At 38.6% G+C, this 22,776-nt stretch overlaps 2 protein-coding genes across 10 annotated transcripts in view; one reads left to right on the top strand and one right to left on the bottom strand.

Moving 5' to 3' along the window:
* Nucleotides 1-1,495: 1,495 nt before the first annotated feature.
* prkab2 (protein kinase, AMP-activated, beta 2 non-catalytic subunit) lies at nucleotides 1,496-10,223 on the top strand. The gene is made up of 8 exons (XM_053487222.1): nucleotides 1,496-1,582; nucleotides 5,579-5,757; nucleotides 6,106-6,263; nucleotides 6,406-6,499; nucleotides 6,656-6,770; nucleotides 7,829-7,962; nucleotides 8,047-8,115; nucleotides 9,002-10,223. The coding sequence occupies exons 2-8, from the start codon at nucleotides 5,605-5,607 to the stop codon at nucleotides 9,077-9,079; spliced, it is 801 nt and encodes a 266-aa protein (XP_053343197.1). The 5' UTR covers nucleotides 1,496-1,582; nucleotides 5,579-5,604; the 3' UTR covers nucleotides 9,080-10,223.
* A 610-nt stretch (nucleotides 10,224-10,833) lies between these two features.
* Nucleotides 10,834-22,776, bottom strand: part of LOC128512845 (myomegalin-like) — a 64,392-nt gene continuing 52,449 nt past the window's right edge. For 3 of the 9 annotated variants that reach the window (XM_053486299.1, XM_053486293.1, XM_053486292.1), the window contains 18 exons: nucleotides 22,525-22,760; nucleotides 22,233-22,287; nucleotides 21,820-22,061; nucleotides 21,432-21,518; nucleotides 21,184-21,339; nucleotides 19,855-20,076; nucleotides 19,610-19,741; nucleotides 18,655-18,771; nucleotides 18,224-18,413; nucleotides 17,922-18,046; nucleotides 17,525-17,770; nucleotides 17,232-17,333; nucleotides 15,932-16,137; nucleotides 15,576-15,719; nucleotides 15,327-15,465; nucleotides 15,144-15,190; nucleotides 14,928-14,982; nucleotides 10,834-13,107 (listed from right to left, as the gene is read on the bottom strand). In XM_053486299.1, coding sequence (XP_053342274.1) covers nucleotides 12,986-13,107; nucleotides 14,928-14,982; nucleotides 15,144-15,190; nucleotides 15,327-15,465; nucleotides 15,576-15,719; nucleotides 15,932-16,137; nucleotides 17,232-17,333; nucleotides 17,525-17,770; nucleotides 17,922-18,046; nucleotides 18,224-18,413; nucleotides 18,655-18,771; nucleotides 19,610-19,741; nucleotides 19,855-20,076; nucleotides 21,184-21,339; nucleotides 21,432-21,518; nucleotides 21,820-22,061; nucleotides 22,233-22,287; nucleotides 22,525-22,760 — 2,623 coding nt within the window. In that variant the 3' untranslated portion in view covers nucleotides 10,834-12,985. The remainder of the gene's footprint in view (nucleotides 13,108-14,927; nucleotides 14,983-15,143; nucleotides 15,191-15,326; nucleotides 15,466-15,575; nucleotides 15,720-15,931; nucleotides 16,138-17,231; nucleotides 17,334-17,524; nucleotides 17,771-17,921; nucleotides 18,047-18,223; nucleotides 18,414-18,654; nucleotides 18,772-19,609; nucleotides 19,742-19,854; nucleotides 20,077-21,183; nucleotides 21,340-21,431; nucleotides 21,519-21,819; nucleotides 22,062-22,232; nucleotides 22,288-22,524; nucleotides 22,761-22,776) is intronic. The other 6 variants (XM_053486300.1, XM_053486294.1, XM_053486297.1 and 3 more) reach the window with 5 other exon arrangements.

A 22,776-nucleotide genomic window follows, 5' to 3' on the forward strand; every position in this document is an offset into this window, starting at 1 on the left:
AAGAAATAAGGTATGCATGAAAATTGCTGAATGGAACCACATTATTAGGTGCACATTTCATAAATAAAATCATGTCTGTAACTCAGATGAGTAAAATGACAGACTCCTTACTGTATTGAGTAACAAAAACCTTGGTTGTGGTAAAAGCCAGAAATAAACACACAGGTGCACAAATACAATAACACACACATAGCGCCTTGAACTTCTCCACAATTTGTCACATTACTACCACAAGTGTAAATGTAGTTAATTAGGATTTTATGTGAAAGTTTTTTTTCCACGTTATTTAATAAATATCTGACGTCAATACTTTACCACCTTCCTCTACATTTACAGCTGCAAGTCTTTTGGTGTGTGTCTCGACCAGCCTCGAGTTTATTATGTAATTAAAGTATTGGTGAGAGTTAAAGGAAAGGTGTACAAGACAGAAAAGGTGAGACCAGTGATGCTCTATGGCTAAGAGATGGTGGCACTGAAGAAAAGACAGAAAGCAGTTGGAGGTAGCAGAGATGAAGATGTTGAGGTTCTCTTTGGGAGTGACAAGGATAGATAGGATCAACAATGGGCTCATCCGAGGTGCAACCCATTTTAGATGGTTTGGAGATAAAGTCAAAGAGGTCAGATTGAGGTGGTTTGGACATGTTGAGAGAAGAGATGGTGAATAAATATCGGTAGAAGGATGCTGAGGTTGGAACTGCCAGGCAGGAGGTCTAAAGGAAGACCAGAAAGGAGATTTATGGATGTAGTGAGTTGGTGTGAGAGAAGGGAATGCAAAGGATAGGGTTAGACAGAGGCAGATTATTTGTTGCTGTAAAGGGAACAGCCGAAAGATGAAGAAGACAACTAATAGTTATCCTGTGGACAGATTCTCTCACCTGAGCTGTTGATCTCTGCAGAACCTCCAGAGTTACCATGGGCCTCTCGGCTGCCTCCCCGGCCTCTCAGTTTAGCTGGACCACCAAGTCTTGGTAGTTTTGTGGTTGTGCCATACTCTTTCCATTTTTGTATGATGGATTTAACAGTGCCTTCGGATTTAACACAGCTTCTTCTTCTTCTTCTTCTTTTCTGTGAGTGGATGTGTTTTACGCTGTATGTACTACTACAAATAAAACAAATAAGAATAATAAGAATAATAGTAATATACATATAAATATATACATCATGATAATAAAAAAAGAGTGCAAATGTTTTGTTTTCCTTATTTACTAATAAAAATTATAAAATAAGTTTTATAAGTTTTATTTGTTTTTTCCTTATGTCGGCCGTTACTTTAGCTTTTTTCTTTTAATTTATTATTATTATTACTATTATTATTATTATGTTTTGTATGTGCGGGTGTTTTATATATGTTTGTCCTTCCTGCTCTCTATTTAGTTTTTTAATTAAATGTTTTATATAAGAATTACACCCATATATAAAACATTCAATGCAACAAGAAAATGCCAGAGGGAGGAAAAAAACGCGTTCCTGTGCGGTTTTTATTTTGGCCATCGGGCTCGCCGTAGTTATCGAGTGACAGCCAAGTATGTTGTGAAAGTTGGAGCAGAAAGTCGAGACATAAATTCCGCTTTGGTTGTTTCAGGTGAGAGAATGCGGTATGCGTTATAATGCATTTCTAACAAATAAGGTAAACACCTTACCTGAAACATTAACACATGCTATATACAAGCAGACAGTAAGAATGCAAGCTCTGTTGTTAGCTAGCGTGTTTGCTAAAATGCTTCATGCTAGCCTCGGCTCGTGGTGGTGTTGGATTTCCTGCCTGGTTAGAGGAAATATTGTTCTTGTGAGGTGTGATAGTGTGATAGGTTTGGTGTGTTTGTGGTAGAAGTGGAGCTCAGATACAGTCTCAGTGTTCGGCTTAGTCATGGCTTTAGTAAGTGGGTTAGCAAAGTGTGTAACGCTAAGCCTGTTGTTTTTCTGTCTGATTAACAACACCACAGTCTCTCTCTCTCTCTCTCTATATATATATATATATATATATAATATGTTGGACTAATGAACCCACACACGCTTATATTAAAACTGCTGAATGAGGTTTAATTCATCCTCACCTCAAAGCTAAGCCCAACTGTTCCCTGACCTTCAACTCAGGAAGGTCATGAATGTTTATAGATCAACATTGACACAGCTTTTGGTAAAGACTGCACTGTCATGATTCTGAGAGTGTGTGCTAGCTCTGGGATTGCAGTATTTCAGGTGGTACAGTAGATTATGGTAGTTCACCAGGCTTTACTAAGTGAACTAATGGTGTGTCAGAGAGATTATGAGTTCAAATCCCAGCATCTCGAACCTGCCCCTGCAGCAAAGTCTGCATAGTTGTGTCCTGTATCACTTGTAACTTACTTTAGCTAAAGGTGTCAGTCACATGGTAATGAAAAAAAAAATAGCATCGCTTCTGCATCACAACAGATTGGATGAATTGCTTCGGAAATCCAAACAAAATTTTGTTTTAGAGCTATCTTTTACATTATTGACACCAATACAGTAGGCTGTTTTTGAATTTTATACTTTACTAGAGGGAATCTTACCTGCAGTCTTATCATGTTGATTCATACACATTCTCATTTCATACAAACTTAAATAATTCTTTTGATTGTGTAGAGCTGCTTTGTGACAGTTTCAATAGTTAAAAGTGCTATACAAATTTTTTTTAATTAAGGTGAATGGAGTGTGTGCTGCCACTCCTCACATTGCTTCAATATTTTGGCCGATCTCCTTCTTCTTTGTGTTTGTATCCAATAAGTTGCATCACTGCAGTCTCCTGGTCTTAATCCCTCTTCTTTCTTTTTCCTTATTAGGTTACATTACTGCCAACTGTAGATCTCAATCTCTTTCCGACCTCTTAAGGCCGATTTTTAAGACCAGCCCTTAAAAAAAACTTTAAATGCTTTCTTTTCTGATCTTGTCACACTTTTACACACTTCATCTTCTTTACATGGTCTCTTAGCAGCACTCTATGCTTTTGATTGGAGTTCTATATATATATATATATATATATATATATATATATATATATATATGAGAGAGAGAGGGAGAGAGATAGATAGATGACAGATATGTATATATATGTGTGTATGTGTATATATATATATATATATATAGATAGATAGATAGATAGATAGATATGTGTGTGTGTATATATATATATATATATATATATATATATATATATATATATACACAGTCGTGGCCAAAAGTTTTGAGAATTACATAAATATTGGAAATTGAAAAAGTTGCTGCTTAAGTTTTTATAATAAAAATATATTATAATAATTATATATATAATAATGCATATACTCCAGAATGTTATGAAGAGTGATCAGATGAACTGCATGTCCTTCTTTGCCATGAAAATTAACTTAATCCCAAAAAAACCTTTCTACTGCATTTTATTGCTGTCATTAAAGGACCTGCCGAGATCATTTTAGTAATCGTCTTGTTAACTCAGGTGAGAATGTTGACGAGCACAAGGCTGGAAATCATCAGGCTGATTGGGTTAGAATGGCAGACTTGACATGTTAAAAGTAGGGTGATGCTTGAAATCATTGTTCTTTCATTGTTAACCATGGTGACCTGCAAAGAAACGCGTGCAGCCATCATTGCATTGCATAAAAATGGCTTCACTTGCAAGGATGGTGTGGCTTCTAGGATTGCACCCAAATCAACAATTTATAGGATCATCAAGAACTTCAAGGAAAGAGGTTCAATTCTTCTTAAGAAGGCTTCAGGGCGTCCAAGAAAGTCCAGCAAGCGCCAGGATCGTCTCCTAAAGAGGATTCACCTGCGGGATCGGAGTGCCACCAGTGCAGAGCTTGCTCAGGAATGGCAGCAGGCAGATGTGAGCGCATCTGCATGCACAGTGTTGCGAAGACTTTTGGAAAATGGCCTGGTGTCAAGAAGGGCAGCAAAGAAGCCACTTTTTTTTAAATCAGGGACAGATTAATCTCCTGCAGAAAGTATGGTGAATGGACTGCTGAGGACTGGGGCAAAGTCATATTCTCAGATGAAGCCTCTTTTTTGGGGCATCTGGAAAAAGGCTTGTCCGGAGAAGAAAAGGTGAGCGCTACCATCAGTCCTGTGTCATGCCAACAGTAAAGCATCCTGAGACCATTCATGTGTGGGGTTGCTTCTCATCCAAGGGAGTGGGCTCACTCACAATTTTGCCCAAAAACACAGCCATAAATAAAGGTTATAAAGGTTAATAAAGGTTCCAACAGCAACTTCTTCCAACAATCCAACAACAGTTTGGGGAAGAACAATGCATTTTCCAGCACGATGGAGCACCGTGCCATAAGGCAAAAGTGGCTCGGGGACAAAAACATTAAAATTTTGCGTATATGCTCTGGAAACTCCCCAGATCTTAATCCCATTAAGAACTTGTGGTCAATCCTCAAGAGGCGGGTGGACAAACAAAAACCCACTAATTCTGACAAACTCCAAGAAGTGATTATGAAAGAATGGGTTGCTATCAGTCAGGATTTGGCCCAGAAGTTGATTGAGAGCATGCCCAATCGAATTGCAGAGGTCCTGAAAAAGAAGGGCCAACACTGCAAATACTGACTCTTTGCATAAATGTCATGTAATTGTCGATAAAAGCCTTTGAAACATATAAAGTGCTTGTAATTATATTTCAGTACATCACAAAAATGTTGTGTGCATTGCAATATTTTAAGCAAAACTGTTTATTACTCTGCCAATTAAACCTTCACACTCTGCTCTTACTTACTCTACCTACAACCAATGAAGATTGGACACCAGGTTGGACAAATTTAGCCATGAAACCGCCAACACCAAATTGGCCAGTGTTTCAGTTTCATTGTCCAACCCCTGTGTATAGATATAGATAGAGGGCATCTGAGGTAAATGCCAAGCAATCTATGTTGACTCATACCTGTACTAACCCCTTGTAGTCATCCTGTTGAATGACTTTAGAATGTCTTGACCTTTTGCAGTTACATGAATACCATGAAGTCAGTCACAACAACAAATGGTGGAGTTTTATAAATTTGGCCTAGCCATCACTATCTTATACCCATGATTACCATGTGTGAGCAGACCAAAAGCAAGCTGCGCATAGATCCATGCTACTACCCCAAGCAATGAGGAAAAGGATACCCCACGTACCTGCGTTAGAAACTGCGTGCACCTGTATGCTTACAATTGCTTAACATGCGCTTTTAAGTCTTTGGAGGCATTTGAGGTTAATCTCCAGTATGGTCTTTGTTATCAGACTCATGCCTGCAGAACAAAATTGTGGATCTAATGCCGGAAAAACACCAGATCTTGTAACAAGGGGCAAAGGTTAAAATTTGACTTTGAAAAAACAGTTAATTTTTGGAACAGGAAATGGAAATATTGACATGTATCATTTGTTGTTTTTCTGTGAAGGCTTTTAACTAAACATTCCTTGTTCATCAGTATAGAATGCACTATTTGACTTAATGTGAGAGATGCTTTGCCCTTCTGGAGCATACTTAAATACACAGGAAAAGCATACTCATGCACAGGAAAAAAACATACTTTTCATGCTGGATGTTTTATTTTGTTTTTTGAAAAACTTTATTATTCTGTGCAGGAGGAGGCATCCCTCTGTGTTAAAATATGGGCAATACCAGTGACCGTGTAGCCTCAGATCGCCATGGAGCGAAAGCCCATCGTGCAGATGGTGGGGCCCATAAAGACCTTGAACCCAGCAAGATGGTGGACAGCACAGATGATCCTAACATCTTTAACACACACGGCCCTGAAGCCAAGGTATAGGAATGCAGTCCTTATTAGAGTACTACAAAAAAAATTTGGCACCGTACATGAGCCAGACCTTTAGCAGGGTTTTAATATTAAATCTAGGTGTGTTTTAACTAGGGCGGGACATGGTGTAGTGGTTAGCACTGTCGCCTTGCACCTCCAGGGTCCGGGTTCAATTCCCGTCCAGGGAATCTACAGATCATGTTATTCTCAATTCCCGTCCAGGGAATCTACAGATCATGTTATTCTCAATTCCCGTCCAGGGAATCTACAGATCATGTTATTCTCATGTTGTTGATCACTGTCTTGTGTGAAGTCCATACAGAGCTACAATAAGTTCTATCTGTTCCCCCACAGGCCCCGGCGGAGAAGGATTTGCCTCCCGATTTGAATGATTTGGTGAAGACGGTTACACAGGAGCGTCCGACTGTAATCCGCTGGGCAGGAGGAGGCAAAGACGTCTACATCTCTGGCTCCTTCGACAACTGGAACACTAAGATCCCACTTAATAAAAGGTAACGCATTTTTGGGATGTGCTTGGGATGTTGGGATCTTAGGATGTGCTGTTATAGGGAAATGCAGCGCAGTTACTCGTAATGTCCGACATAACACTATACCACCCTGTCACTTATTAATCTTTTTTTCTCCACACAAAAGCCATAATGACTTTGTTGCAATCCTGGACTTGCCTGAAGGGGAGCATCAGTACAAGTTCTTTGTTGACGGCCAGTGGCTTCATGACCCTTCAAAGGTAATGCATTATCCATAAGCGGATCATTATACAACACTGCAGTACTTATTTGTAATTTCTTTCAGATTTCCCACAAACAATATATTGCATACAGAATTCCTTACAGTTAAAGTTTTGATTGTGGAACAAACAGTCTGGTGGTCTCCTTTTCCATAGCCGGTTGTAACCAGTCAGATGGGAACCATTAACAACCTGATTGAGGTGAAGAAATCTGACTTTGAGGTGTTTGACGCGCTGCAAGTGGACTCGCTCGAGTGCTCCGACACGTCTGGTAAAAAAACTGTCACCACCAGTACTCATATGATGAACTGATGTAGTTGAAGATTTGCATAATAGAACATTGTATGCTTTAAAGCACATTCAGCTAATTAAATAAACAAACAAACAAATAAATAAATCATTTTTGTACCTCTTGAAAGTCCTCATATGAACACATTACCTCATCTTACATTGTCTGTCTATATAGTGGTGGCCAAAAGTATTAGGACAACACATGCAGTGTATTATAGTTCTCCCTGTGCACAAAACAGGTGATGTCACTTATTATTTCTAGCCTGTTTGGCTGAAGAGTCATGGTAATTCACTAAAAAACAAGTAACCATGTGAATATTCAGCTTTTGGAGCCAAGGCCTGGGTCATCTCCAGACCTGAACCTAATCGAAAACTGTTGGATAATATTGAAGAAGGCAGTAGTAGTCAAGAAACCGTCTTGTGTACATGATCTTCAGGAAGCAATCAAGCGGGCGTGGATTGAGCAAGTGACACCAGAGGACTGCGAACATCTTTTTGAATCTATGCCCAGTCGAATCCAGTGAGAATAAAGGCCTTCTTTATAAATATTGATTGTTGTTTAGCATTGTTTGTTTCATTGCATTAAATAAATTATTCTTGTTATCTTGGTTTTCATTATTTTAACAATTTTTACTTAAACATTGAATTTCACTTTTGTCTGAATACTTATGGCCACCACTGTATACCCTTGCACGATTCTCAAATGAGGACCATTTAGATGTCTTTTATGGCCAAATTTCCTCCTGTTTAAAGAAAATGATTAAGTTAATAGTTATCAGGTGCCAATAAGGACAACCAGTGAAGCGAAATTGCAATGTACACTGCAGTAGAGTCTGAGTCTCAGGAGCTGAATAGGATGATTTTTTTTACCACACATTTAAAAAAACTGTCTAAAACAGATGTCAGTGATACACATTGCATTACTTCATCTTTCACCATGAAACCGCTTAAAAGATTGTAGGGACAACAGTTTCATCATGTTAAAATAGCAGTTGCAAACTTATTCATAAGCAAGCTCTATCCGAACTTCTTCTTTAGATCTGTCCAGCTCACCTCCTGGTCCTTACGGACAAGAAATGTACATGTTCCGCCCAGAGGAGCGCTTCAAGGCCCCGCCCATCCTTCCTCCTCATCTCCTTCAAGTCATCCTTAATAAAGACACAAACGTTTCAGTGAGTTAAGAGGAATTCTAATACAGCAATAGTCAATTTTTTATTTTTTTTGTCATATTGAAGCTGATCTTTCTTGTGTGATAGTGTGATCCTGCTCTGCTGCCTGAACCCAACCACGTCATGCTTAACCATCTTTATGCACTCTCAATAAAGGTAGGGTAGTCAAAACACTTTCCTGGATTGTGTTTAGAGTTTTTCTGTACTGAGGACGTAGAATTGATGTGTACACTGGAATTCAATTTAAATGCTATTTAGAAGGATGTGCTAGATTAAGTCAGATTTCTTTTTACATCGTACATTATATATACAATGGTGGCCTGGTGGTTAGCACTGTGGCCTCCAGGGTGAGGGTTTGTGTCCCACCTTTGGGTCTGTGTGAGTGGAGTTTGCATGTTCTCCGCAAGCATTGTGCATTTTCTCTGGGATCTCCAGTTTCCTCCCACAGTCCGAAGACATGCTAGTTGATGTTTCCAGATTTCCTATATTGTGTCATCGAATGTGTACATACTTGTGCCCTGCGCTAAATAGTCTCGAATGTAATAATAATAATAATAGTTGGAATATTTTTATTATTTATTTATTTATATTATTATCTTGATCATACAAATTTGGCTAATTTTAATGAAGAATTTATTATTGGGATACAATGCAATTTTTAGTACAGATGTTATTTGGTCTGATATTTTATTAGAGTGGGCGGGGTTTTTCAGCACCGAACAGAGGGGTGGTGTTGCTGTGATCTGGCAAGCTATGCAAGTTAATTCGTGCGTACGAGCTTTTACACTCAGTAATGGGCTTAAATACAACACCATACAGAGGAGTAAAATTGTGTTGTGCATGGTAATGTTTAAACTTTGCAATTAATCTGAGGTTCACATGCATGCTGAAATACACAGATGGAACCATACTGATCACAGATATGATCACATAATATTAACATAGTGGGTAAATGCAAGTGTATAGATTTAAAAAGAAAAATTTTGCCGTCTCATGTTTTCCTTTCGTTGTTGTCTTTTTGCATCTGTCTGTCTTTCTCTAGGATGGTGTAATGGTCCTCAGTGCAACTCACAGGTATAAGAAGAAGTACGTCACCTCTCTGCTGTATAAACCCATTTGAGAGGTGACGTCTCTGCTCAATCTGGCTGATCTTGTACTATACCCCCAGTTTGTAGTGGTCCAGATGGCCACTGTCTCACTCTCGCACGTGTGTGGGTGTATGTCTGTCCAGCATTATATGATCAGGACTACTGAACTGTACTTCAGATCTAGTGATTGTAATCATGAGCTTTTTAAAATATATATATATTTTTCAGCTCCCCAAAGCTGAGGCAGGTGGTAAAATAGGTTTTGATGTTTTAAAGAGACCCAAAGTGGATTTGGATATGTTTTTAAATTGGCATTACGTTAACCGATGTTGATTTATGAATGAACATTGTGTTGTTTTACAGTTTCTAGTATTTTATTTATTTAACTCGTGATAATCGCATGGCTAAGTGTCTGCTTGCAGGATATAAAAAAGGGCTGTGGGGATGTACTTATATTAAGTCAGAGGATCGAGACAGAACAGGTTGAATCAGGAACATTGACAGTCACTGATATTATATGAATTTTAATAAGGAAGGCTGGAATGATTTTGTGTGTGTGGTGAGCACATGCATGCTGTTGCCTTTTACTGCGACTGCGTAAGCACTTTAACCATGTATTCACTGTGACGGGTTCAGACGGAAAGCTTTTTTCAGTTTAGCTATGCAGTTGACAAATCCCGTACTGTAGGCTCCAGCTGAACACGCACAACACGCTTTTCAAAACGTTAGCCGAGTGAAATATTTTTATGTATCAGCATGGATTGTATTAGTAATTCTTGCCATTGTACGTATTACAAATGCTGGATTAATGTATTTGTAGCGAGATGATCCATGTGATCCCGAGGTCTTCTTTGTGGTTTTTCAGTAAAGGTCAAAGGTTTGTTTTTCAACGGTTTTTATATGACTTTGTTTGGAGTGTATTGAAATACTGTTTAACTTATTCCCTTCAAAGATGCAGTGGAATGCTGTAGTGTGTATAGACAGTGGATTACAAAATGGGGGGAAAAAAAAGTTCTGATAGTTTGTAAGGTGTGCTGTTTTGAAAATATAATTTAAACACTTGAAATTAGCTTGGAATCCTTGTTTGTGAAGCAAGTGTAAAATAGTTTGTTAAACCATGCTGTTTTTAAGTTTGTTGTCATTTATGTTTAAATAAAAATCTAAATTGGAACAATCTTTTAGTTTCTGTTCAATAATGTCCTCAAACTGCAGTTTGTTTAAAGGTGCCGTATCGCACTTCTAACGCAACTAATATGTTAACATAACATCTTAAATGTATTCAAATGATAATGTGCCACTTGAATTATGATTGGTGTTCAAGTCACAAGCACTTGAAATTTAATCAATTTAATTTAATTACAGATGCATCTGTGTGTTGGAACTGTAAAGCACAGTCATTCACAAACACCACTTTCAAATTACAGGAACTCGGCTTGGAGTTCAATAATGGTTTACTGAGAAAACTTTTCAACCTGGATGGTATCCAAGCACTAGTAAACACTGTAATCAGTGCATTAGTGAATAAGAGGATTATATAGAAATTAAGGCAAAGCCCTGGTTTGACTTGAACATTTTGTACTATTCTGGTGGGCCTAAAATTCCTTCTGTTTCTGTTACGGGTTCTGCAGTTTTAAAAGCAAATGAGCCACTGACCTCAGTCCTCTCACACATACCTTCCCTTTGTGAAATTGTATTTTTGTAGCCAATCAGAATGCTGAAAATGGGACGAGGTGTTCTTTGACTGAAAATATAACAAAATTATAAAGAAAAAAGCACAGACAAGGACTCTGGTGCATCCATGACCTTTTATTGCATTACACAAACACAACAGTTTCCGTGGCAACAAATCAGCCTTCATTCATTATATACACATAATACAATTTTTCAGTTTCTCATGGCTGGTTCCAGCATCTGTATCAGCAACTTAACAACTGTATCAGTTCAACAACAAATTCACGTTTAAAAATGGCTTTACTTTGGTATTCTTCCAAACCTCATTATAGCAATTTAACCCAAAAGCCATCTCCTAGTCGAGTCATATCTTACCTGATTAAATGGAGAAACTCCACCATACTCTACTTTTAAAACTGTTTCCTTTTAATTCTTGCTGAGAAAAATGCTGAGAGCAAACACAGCCAGGCTTGTTGCTTCAAATATTTTAATATCTACACCTAACAACAAGCAGTAGCTAAAAGTTTTTTTGTTTTGCAGCTGAGACTGAACTATAATGGCTTTTTGCCTTAAAGGCAAGCAAAGCAACATCTTGAGGTTTATAAGAACAGCCATTAAAACCTGTGGCTTTGTGAGAGCTAGCATACCTCTTAACACTAGAACTTTACCGCCAACTCGGGAGCCTAGAATAAGCGAATTGTGCTCCGAGTACAGGATTAACACTGCGATTCAAAGTATTGCACAGCTACCCAGATACTGAACCATTGCATATAGAGGAAAAATTAGTGAAGAGAACCACACAATGACATTATAGTAAAGAGCTAATTATATACAGCACTGAAAAGAGGAAAAAAATAAAATAAAGCAAGCTCAAGCAGCTAAGGAACACCTCAAACTGTGATTGGCTAGTTATATTTATTTGTGGCATCAGTAGCATCATTCTGGACACACCAGATCCCTTGCCAAAGTTTGTTACTGCGTATCAAGTGCACAAACCAAGGTGTGAATCTCTTTCTTTTTTATTTTTTTTATGCTTAATTTGATGTGATGTGTCCTTGCTGTGAGAATGGTAGAAACATGGTTTGGTCCTAATTTACATACTCACTTGGTAAATGAGTTTATTTAAAGAGAATCTAACATAATCAAGCAATATTAATCATTCTCAATAATGTCTGAAACAATGTCACTTTTATTTAAGATGTTAAAATGGCACTTAAATCATAAGTAATAATAAATGAATAAGAATCTGATGAACTTCTTGGCGAATGGCATGGACAAGGTAATACTTTTGAAAAGGGAAACTAGGAGTTCAAACTTTGGCAAGTATTGGTGAACCTCACCTTACAGCACAACACCAAGGTGATCTTTTTAGTTAGTCCCCCCCCCCCCCAGCCCCGCATGCAAATACTGTCCAAGAACAATATCAGTAGTGTTACAGAATAATACTAGTAAGAATACAAGTCATAATATTGCACTGACGGTCTTTCATTGTTACAAAACACGTAGTTCCAGTGTCAGTGGAAGCTGGCACAAGTTGCATTGCACATGCTCGTTTGAGCTCGGATTAAAGCGGCGATCAGCGACGGCTCCGACAGACAATAGCGTTTCAGAACTAAACCTGATAAAAGTGTTTTCTTGCTCGGTGCTCTTCATGAGTCGGAGCTTACTGTGAGTAGGCGTGGCACATTTTCAGTGATGGCTGCACGAGCCTTTAATGTACTGTAGGCACCGGTTAGTTCAGCGGATGACGATCCTGACGATCTGTCTCGTCTGTAAAATGTAGCTTTACAGAAAGCTTTTGTAGTATTTCTTTGCCTATAACCCCTGAGTTTCTCAATGGGATTTACTGGCAGTATGTTTAGCTGCAATTTGTATATATATATATATATATATATATATATACACACACCGTATCCACCTCCCCACCTAGTGTAAAGTCTAATCTGTCCTACACGATCTGTGAACGATCTGTGAACGATCTGAACTTGCCCGTTCTATGTGTATATTGAATTTTTTTAACATTTCACCTCTAATATCCAAATACACTCCTTAACTTTTAACCATCCTATAGCAGCCAGGACACGCACGATATCCCTTTTCAAGGCAAATGTGTGTCTGACGAGTCTTTATTTTTTAAATCACGGTAAGGCAAAAGATCAGGGCAGGAAAAGAAGGGATAAGAGGTAAATCTGAGGAAAGATGATGTAAGAGGATAAGGCAGGGGGTTGGACAGGTGAAGGTTGTCCCGGCTGGTTTTAAGACGCCGTTTAGTGAAGGCACTCCCTGGCGCGCTTCTTGGCGAATTTTGGATTGGAGGTTTCCATGGCGATCGCAGCGTTCAGGCCATCCCTATCAGAAGACCCTGAATAGGCACCTTTGAGGATTTTACCTGCAAACAAACCAACAAACAGAAAAAGTAAAAATTTGATCTACAGTATACACAGGGAAATGTACAGGTTTCAGGTTAATCAGGTACAGAGCATCACCCTGTTAAAAGAAGCAGCAATCTGAAAATTGTTAAATGTTAATGTAGAAATTAATTCAGGGGTGGACAGATCAGAAACAATTTAGTTGGTCCACTAGATAAAAGTAGTAAAAGCTTAACAACCAGACTGTGCAATTATATAATGTAATATCAATACTGAAATTAATTACATCATAATATATTTTAATAAGATATTGTGTGTATTAAAATAACTCTGATGAGGGGTGTTTAAGTCAAACCAGAACTGGTTTGATTGCACAAATTGATAGAACACATGTTTAAGAGTTAAAACAACCTTTATTTCTCTAAATAATCCCCTGCTACACTAATACATTTAACCAAGCATTTCACTAGTGCTTGGATACGTGGATACGATCAAAGGATAAAGTTTTCCTTGTTAAAGTTTTCATGATCGGACTGCCTGCTTCATGTCTAAAACACTGGCCTCCCAGGAACTCCTTTAATATGCCCACATATGTATAGAAACGACTGCAATGCCGTCATTCACGGAAGTGCAGCCTTCTTTAAAATGTTTGCACCACTGCGGCTAGGAGTCTTATATTGTGTACTGCGCTTGAAGTCTTCTGTCAATGTCAATCGGTTTTATGCCCTAATTTACAAGAAAAGTCCTAGTTTGATTTGAACATCCCTTGTGCTTATTCACAGTGGATTTGATGCTTTTAGTTTACATGAAATCTTTTAAATTAATAAAATTAAAAAGTTTCCCCTTATTAACTTTTTAGTGTTCAGTATGTACTAATTAATTTCTTTTTTAATAGTTTCATGATATGATTATGTTGATCATATCGCCCAACCCCTTATATGGTGAGTTAGTTGTCTGCTGAAGAGCATAAACACAGAGTGAGTATAAACACACAGTAAGCATAAACACAGACAGAATAATATGAGTAAATGGTGCGCCAGTGTTTGGGCCATGAGACCTGGATACTGATATATCCACCTCTGTAATTACAAAACATCACATCTAATGATTAATTGTATGTTGCATATGATGATTTTGTTCTTTTTTTGGTCTCATGACCAAATCAGTCTGTTAATCTGTTAATGGAAATGATTTGCTTTGATGTTTCGTGGATGCACATAAATGCATAGTTAACAATGAATGCAGATGGTGAAGGCAGACATAACAAACTAGTAATCAAAAGTACATTTGATTCATTATGTCAAATTTTCAGAATAGCTCCCGTTTAAGCTTTCTACGGTTATGCTTATGAAGTCAGTCATAAATACACAGAATACTTTTATTATTATTATTATTATTATTATTATTATTATTAATATTAAGGAAAACTTTTTTTGCTGAAAGTTTTTATGAGCACAAATTCTATATTAGTTTGCACTTCTTAGGAGATCGTAAAATACCTAAGAACTCAAAACATATTCAACAGGTTAACTCTTTTTGAATGGATAGTATACCATAGAACCTATCATGTCTGATTAGTGGGACGGGAGGAAGTCTATATCTGGCATATATAAGAATAAGAATAACAATAAAATTGTCTAATTATGCTGTTGTTGAATAAAATCGTTACTTTGATAAAATCAGATACACTACGGCTACCATTATGAGCATCTATCTCTGTCACAGGCTTTAAGACAGAACTGACAGGATGAGAAAGTGATGGGTAAGCAGTGAAGTCAGAGTCAGTGCAAGCACAAGCATGGCATGACACGGCCCAGCACGGCACAGAACGGACTGTTACCATGGTAAAGGGAGGAAGAGGAGGAGCTTAAAGAAGAAATCCTGAGCTCGTTCTTCTGGATTCACTCAGCAGAAAGAGAGAGAGAAAGAGAGAGAGAGTCCAAGAAAGTAGGAGCAAGAGACACAAAATGAGGACACAAAGACAAACAACTGTAGTGTCTCTCATGCACACAGGGATGTATAGACAGGTTAAACACCAATGAAGCTCAGTGCTTACCTCCAGATTGGCTCTGGCTTTTTTCAGGACATCTCGAGTCCTGGACACTGCAACGTGTAAGAAAAAGCGGAATTTAGTTGCGAGGACCTCACACACTCACCTTACACGTCTCATGTCACTTAATTTTGCCAACTGTGTGATTAATGTAACTTCTCAGTATAGTGTAATGCAGGTGTGACTGACATTGGCTGACGATAAAGGTCTCCATGCTCTCTTTAGTGCGGCTGGTGCTTCTCAGCCTCTGTATGGTGTTCTGCAGAACCTCTTCCTGCTCCGCTATCCTCATTCGCAGCGACTGGATCTCTTCCTTCATCGACTGCTCCTGCACATACGCACAATTTCTCATTCGTAGTTTACACTTTACACTAATGCTATGATACAAAAAGCAAAACTGCGATGTGAACTTGTTCTGAAGGAGGCAGAAGCACTGACTTTCTGAAGATACTGGGCAGGGCATTCGCTGCTGGGAAGCGCCGCTCTCCAGAACATCTTGAGCAGAGACATGGCCTCTTCCAAAATCTGCCTCAGTGTCTTGGTGTTTGCTAAAAGTGTCTTCAGACTGGCATAATCCAGAGCCTAGGACATTAGGCAGAGTTTGTAATGAGAGAGATAATCATTATATCGTACTCTATTAAATCAGCTCTTTAAGAAGGTGAGCATAGAAAGCATGATGCATTTACAACCAAAAACCACAAGGCTCCTGATTAAATATTGTAGTAAGTGGGTCCTTTAAAATGTATTCCATTGTATGAATCATGGACACAATATTATTGTTTTTGCACACTGACCTTTCCGGTATTGACCTCCATCAGTGCAGTGTTGAGGCAGGTATTCAGCGTGGCCTCCATCCTCTGCACCAGCCCTCTCCCCTCCATAACCTGCTGCTGAAGAGCACTGAAGTCGTCCACGTGCCCGATGGCGTGGCGCCCGTTTCGGTTAGCGAATGAACCGTCTGGGGCATCGCCCTCCAAATCTCCGTGAGGCTCCAAAGAGTCTAAACCAAAAAGGTTTAAGTGAAAGATAAATAGACAATACTTAAATATACTTGACAAGAATTCCTATATATGATTTGCACAGGGAGCATGAATCTTTTTTTCTAGACAAATCATGTTTTCCTATTAAAACAACTGTCTAGTCACAGGTATAAGTTGTGTTTGAAGTTTGTTTCTATTATTTTGACAAAGTCTGCTGAGTATTAACTACTCAGCTACAACTGTGAAGAAATTCCAAACATTTTATTCAAGCTTTTTTTTTTTTAATGTGCTCGATACTCATTACATTTTGCATCAATCTAAAATTCGAATATCAAATATGCAAGAATTATTCTTTTGTAAACTGATACACAAAAGGGAATATTACCACCCGCAGACTATTATAGAGTACTGTGCAAAAGTAGTGAGCTCTCCATCATGTATGATTTTAAAATTTAAAAAATTAGAACAAATGTTGCCTAAAGATACAATTACAAAATAGTTGTTTATGTAACAACCTCAGCAGCAACCTCATTTCCCCTCTCGTCTGTTCCAACCACTCAGCATTCAGCATCACCAGTATACTAATTACCAGCCTGATGATCTGCACCTGTTTCTCACTGGTTAATTTCATAAATTAGATGTTTTTCACTGCTTGAATGATCAGGAGCTCACAGTGTGGCCTAAACAAAAACATTACTCTGAAACTGGTCAGGTACAGGGACTGGAGAGGTAAAAAAAAAAGTCATCCAGGAAGCCTGGAGAACTGTTTTTCAACACTACATTAAAAATACTATAAATCTGGTTCTTTGATAGCAAAATATGTAGAAATGAACAGTAAGGTGGCTTAAAACATTTGCACAGTACTGTATCTAGTAACTGTGTCTAATTATGTACAAGGTGTCTGAAATCGTAAGTGAAAACCAAACCGAAACCAGCATTTCCACTATTAGCATTGAGGACAACCCATGGCTTTATTTAGCTTTTTTATGGGTTTTATAATTTATATATTATTGAATAAAAATGTTCATTTGGCCCAAATCCATAGATTCCATCAGAATTATTATTAATCAGTATAATAACACTGTTATGTAGTTAATTGTTCGCATGCACACACCGTTAGCTGTGAGTGAACTCTCCTCAAGCTCCGAATAAGGAGAACATGGGGGACCGGAAGGGAATGGACCAACGTCCCTTACTGGAGGAGAAGGAGACGGGTCTGTGGAACACACACACAAGCCTGTTAACACTCCATGCACTAACATTGTATTAGAGATCAGCTGGTGTGTCCAAATAAATCACACATGACACAAATCACATGCTGTATTTGTACAATTCATGGATTATTTCCAACGAGCTCAATCAATGCTTTACTGCATAGCACAGCATCTGAGAGAGCGCTGGTCTCACCGTGCAGCAGTTGCCTCCTGTAGAGGGCGTCCCGAAGCGGGCTCGCTGGTATGAGGGACGATGGTCTCGGCTCCAGACCAACCGAGGACAGCTGCTGCTCCAGCTGTTTCTGCAACTGTAGTCTCAGAGCGCTGTTCTCCTGGACGCTGCGCTCCAGCTGAGCTCGGAGAGCCCGGACCTCCACCAACAACTGGTTCAGTTCTCCCACAGCTGGAGCGCAGGAGTACGGCAGCTCAGAGAGGTAACCTGAACACAGATTAAGTTGTTATGTTCATAGTAAACTTTTAACCCAGGTTAATCATTCAGAGGTATGTGTGTTGGTAATTATTTATTATAGTAAAGCTAAAAAGAATGGTCAATTGAATCTTAATTCTGCTATGCAGGAGCTGTATCTCACCTGTGGGGACGCCTTTGCTCCCGCCACACACGCGATCATATAGCTGGAGTTCACACTGCAGAGAGTGCAACAGCTGCCTGCTTTCAGAGAGCTGCTGCTGAAGCAGACTGACCTCATGCTGCAACCTACACAAACATACACACATACAAACACATCTATGTGACATATGCATATATATGCAAATACCTCTAGACGTACAGTATATTCTTGTTATCCCTTTAAATTAAGTGTTAAGACAAAAATAATTGTAAAACCTACTGGGTGAAGCTTACTACAAGTGTAGCGATGATCGATACGCTTACCTGTTGTTGTGCTCCTGGTTGCTCTGCCTATCCTGCCGAAGCTGCTGAATCTGCTTACTCTGCTCACAGTTGTGTGTCTGAAGCCTCCTCAGCTCCTCCTTCCACTGCTCTGCCTCTAACTCCGCCTGTTTCAGGCGTGCCCGTCCAGACACCACCGCCTCACGCAACTGCGCCACCTCCTTACTGTTGTCTACAGGACAAATAATCATCATATAAGTAAAACAAATACATATCTGTTATAGATTTAGAATAGGTAATATTTAGTCCGCTGATTAAATATCAGGTGTACTATTATTCTGTATCATTTATTATCTATTTGATCCATCAAAATAGAGATTACAGTCTACTATTACAAAAGTAATCCTCAGTACTCTGATAAGTGTACAACTCATGTACTTCTGAATATTAATTCCCCGCGTGAGTGGACTCACCTCTGCTTGCCTGCAGACGGGACTGAAGACTCAGATTCTCCTCCTTCAGCACTCGGATTTCATTGGACAGCTGAGTGACAGTGTCCAGGCCTTGGATGTAGATATTTGTGGGTGCTCCTGTGGAACATAGAGAAAAGAAAATGCTTTTTTCTTTTCATAGAAAACTGTTACATTTTATATTGTTTCTGGAGCAAGAATGATATTGATAAGTGTTGTTTCGACATGCATCAGTAATAAAAATAGGTTATATAGTCATGATTTTATTGCTCAATATAAAAACTACTTAGCAAACTTAATTAGGTTTATTTCGAGTTTTCACTTACAATTAATAAAATCATTATGATCCTATAGTGCTTCAGAGAGACTAATCCATTGAATACTGAGTAGAAATATGGGTAAAATATGTTTATAATATAGAAAGAAACAAACCAACCTACTGAGACAACTAAACATACCATTAACTTTAGCTAAGCTTATTATTATCACTCTTTTATTATTCCTTTATTAAAATACCATTATGTATGACAATCAAGACTTAGCAATTATATGTTCTATGACGCAAGAAAAAGTTATACACTTATGTCATTACTTACAGTATATACTGATATAAACAAAAAGTATGTCAAAAGTTTATACATTTCTATTCATATTAAATTATATTATAAAATATTATATCATAAAATCTTTAGGCAGAATATTTTATTAGACTCTCAAATTCAAATATTTTTTAATAATTTAATGGGAATATTTTCAATTACAATCTTTTGTTTTAATTCTAAAAATCTTTACTTTTATTAAAAGTGAAGATTGTTTTACAGGATTAATCACAAAAAACAGCACGTTTACTTCACAAACAGCATTTCTATCAAACATTTCCATCAATGTTTTAACATCAACCAGATTCAGGTTTAAAGAAGCTCTTCATGATTTATATGAATTCTTTCGTTCCTCTCACCTCCGTCTCTGGATGCATTGGCCAGACGAGTCTCCAGCTGCTGTCTCAGTCTCTCGTTGGTCCTGATGGAGTCCTCCAGACGTTGCCGCAGAGTACGGATCTCACACAGATGCTCCTCAATCAGGTCCACACCTGACACCACAAACAAACATGGCATGGTCTCAGATTTTAACATGCACATTCTTTTTATTTTGTGTGTGAATAAGTGTGTCACTTCAAAGGTTAGCTAAAGGCAAAAGCCTTACCCGAATGGCTGTTCCCAGTCTGGTAACTAGTTGCTCCAGAGAAGCCTGTGATTGCTTGACCCATGTTGTCCATGTCCCATGGTGCGGTGCTCCCTACCAGGCTGCTGTCAGATTTCTGTGGCTGGTGTAAGGAATGATGCAATAGCTGGGTGTAATGTGAGGGATCGGGTAGTGTCGAGCTCATCAGTGGATAGCTGCTCAGTGAATGCGGTAGACTAAAACCTGATTTCAACACACAGAACAAAAACAGGTTCAGGATTCAATTCTACTCCAGAACAGGCCAGCTAATGCACTAAGATTTCAAGATGCAACATTTCCTCAGTACCAGGCATTGCTTCATAGATTTTATGATTGTTGATCGCTAGCCATTAGTCCTAGCGTTAATTTCAGCAGACAAAGATGCTTAAAATTAGATGATAACACCCAAGACAGCTTTCACATCATTATAAATGTAGGTGTCGACATTTAATGTAAATATTAAAAGCAATTGTAGTGAATGTAAGAGGCAGCACTAGTGTATTTAGGAGCGCAAATTATATAAATGTGAGTTCTGTTCGAATGCAAAAGATTTCTATAAATGTGAATGCGTAAATATGTGTAAATATAGAAGCTGTATATAACTAAATGAGACCTTTATAGAAATGTGAAAGCATTTTGAGAGCATTTATACAAATATGAAAGCTTCTTATGGTTTATATGCATGTATACAATGTATACATTATATAGTATTTAAGAGCTTTATATAAATATGAGAGCGCTTTATGCAAATTAAGGAGCTTTACATGTAAAACTGAGGGCTTTACATATTTTTACGAGAACATTTTGTGCAAATGTGAAAGCTTTAAATGAACCTGAGAGGTTTTTAAGCACCTCTGAGAAATATCTAGGAATGTGTGCATTTTTTGTATAATGTCTCTTATTTTTTTATACTGTATTTGTGATGTTGTACGTGTAAGAGGCACAACTGGTGAATGTGAGAGAATGTAAAAGCATTTTTGTGTATAAGAAGATAAAAAAAGCAAAAGTGGGAGCATTTTTTGTGAATGTATATGAATGAGACTCACTTCTGTGCAAAGGCACTCTTCTTAATGTATGCGATACCATAATCTGAAACGTGTTGAATGTCATTTTTATGTTCAAGTGAAAGATTTTGAATGTGAGAGTACTTGAATGTGTGATCTTTTACGTGTTCGCAAAAGATAAAAGTGATGAGCGTAAATGCATTTACTGTATAAATGGAAGTATAAAAGGGAGCCAATAATTACAATGCAGCAAAATACACATGCGTACACACACACACACACACACACACACAAGCTGTGTGCTCACTTCGGACCGGTGCTCTGCGCAGACCCTGCTGGTGCTGGTCTGCTGTCATTGGCCCAAAATAGGGCAATGGGTCAGAGAGTAAGTTATTTGAGGAGTTGGACCAGGGGTGGGTCCGAGCCAAGGGCAAAGAACCATACAAGGGAGCAGAATACGCACCTAGAGGTGGGTGGAGGAGGGTGAGATGTATGTGGGAAAAAGAAAACCGCACTGCTAAATATGAGCACTCAGACATGATTCTGTGGACTGACCCTGCCTACCTGCTTTACTCTCCTTTGGCCTGTAGGGGGAGATAGGGGACTGAATAGAGGGAGGGACAGGGAGGATGGACGTGCGGTCTGAAAGAAAGCGGAGGGGTGATTTAGACATGAATTGAGATGGGATTCATTCTCAGTGAGTGTGCATTATGTGTGTTTATGCAAATGTATGTATCCTAAGTCCCACAACAATACTTAGCTTTTACACCAGTGAAAAATGTAAACTTGTTCTAAAACTGTCACGCAATTCTTGTCATAACAACTAAATATTGTTATTGTATTGTTAAGATTTTTATTAAAAATGATTCTTTACTCCATGTCTGTACTTTCACGTAACTGTATTCAGGTTCATGTGTGTGTGTTAATGTGCGAGTTCACATGCCTGTATCATTTGACCTAGGAGCAGGTTCCTCCTGGGCATATTCGCTAGCAGCATCCACCTCAGAACAAAGTTCCAGATCCTCGTTTATCGAAGCCCTTTCATCTGACACAAAGGAAGTGCGGTCAGATTGGTCTGTTGTCTCGGAGGGGGCGTGGCTGCTGGAGGGCGTGTCAGGGCGTTGCTGCAGCTTTGTGTGGAGAGACTCGATTATCTTGTCCTTTTGCTGGAGCTCCTTACTCAACCTGCACACACACACATACAGAAATTATGAAATATAATATGTTATTAGTGGCGACAAAAAGAATAAAAATGTTTCTGCCGTCACACAATGAGTGTGTCACTTTGATGCTTTTAATATTATCACTCCATGAAAAAAGTTATATGTAATGACAGCCCAGAAGATGAAGAATTACCTTAAGGCTAATAGTTCATGGCCCATTTTGTCGTCCTGCACTTCTGACCGATCTCCTGTGAAATGAATCAGAGGGGAAGACAACATTTATGTACTACGTACAATATAATAATTATTACACATCTTCAATAAGTAAAGCCATTCACACTTTGATTCAGTGTGTGTTTGTCTAGAATATTTTTTTTTTACTGACAGCACAGCTGAGCCTTATCCTGTTGCTACAGTTTACTTAAAGCTAAATCTACACTGTATTTGAGTCCATTTTGTTATAAATGTGTGTGTTTTGTACTCACGTCCACTGAGCTTTATGCTGATTCTCTGCGTGAGTGAGGAATTCTGGGAAAGCTGTTCTCGGAAGCTCTGCCCCATGTAATAATCGATATCGTTGGCCCGGAGCAGTTCTTCGAACGCCTTGGTGGTGTCGCCGAGGTGCTGCGTGAGGATGTGGCAGATTCCTCGTCCCTCGCGCATCCTCTGTCGCAAGTGTGACAACTCCCGTGCCTGAGCCTGGATCAGTGTGTTGTATTTTCTGTAGCGGATACAAA

This window comes from Clarias gariepinus, chromosome 25 (genome assembly GCF_024256425.1).
Source record: "Clarias gariepinus isolate MV-2021 ecotype Netherlands chromosome 25, CGAR_prim_01v2, whole genome shotgun sequence".
Lineage (NCBI taxonomy): Eukaryota > Metazoa > Chordata > Actinopteri > Siluriformes > Clariidae > Clarias > Clarias gariepinus.

What these genes read in the sequence shown, in the direction of transcription:
- prkab2 (XM_053487222.1), top strand. Translation starts at nt 5,605, where the DNA reads ATGGGCAATACCAGTGACCGTGTAGCCTCAGATCGCCATGGAGCGAAA. An exon ending in GGCTTCATGACCCTTCAAAG is followed by an intron (nt 6,500 to 6,655) that starts GTAATGCATTAT and finishes CCTTTTCCATAG; the next exon opens with CCGGTTGTAACCAGTCAGAT. An exon ending in TTTATGCACTCTCAATAAAG is followed by an intron (nt 8,116 to 9,001) that starts GTAGGGTAGTCA and finishes GTCTTTCTCTAG; the next exon opens with GATGGTGTAATGGTCCTCAG.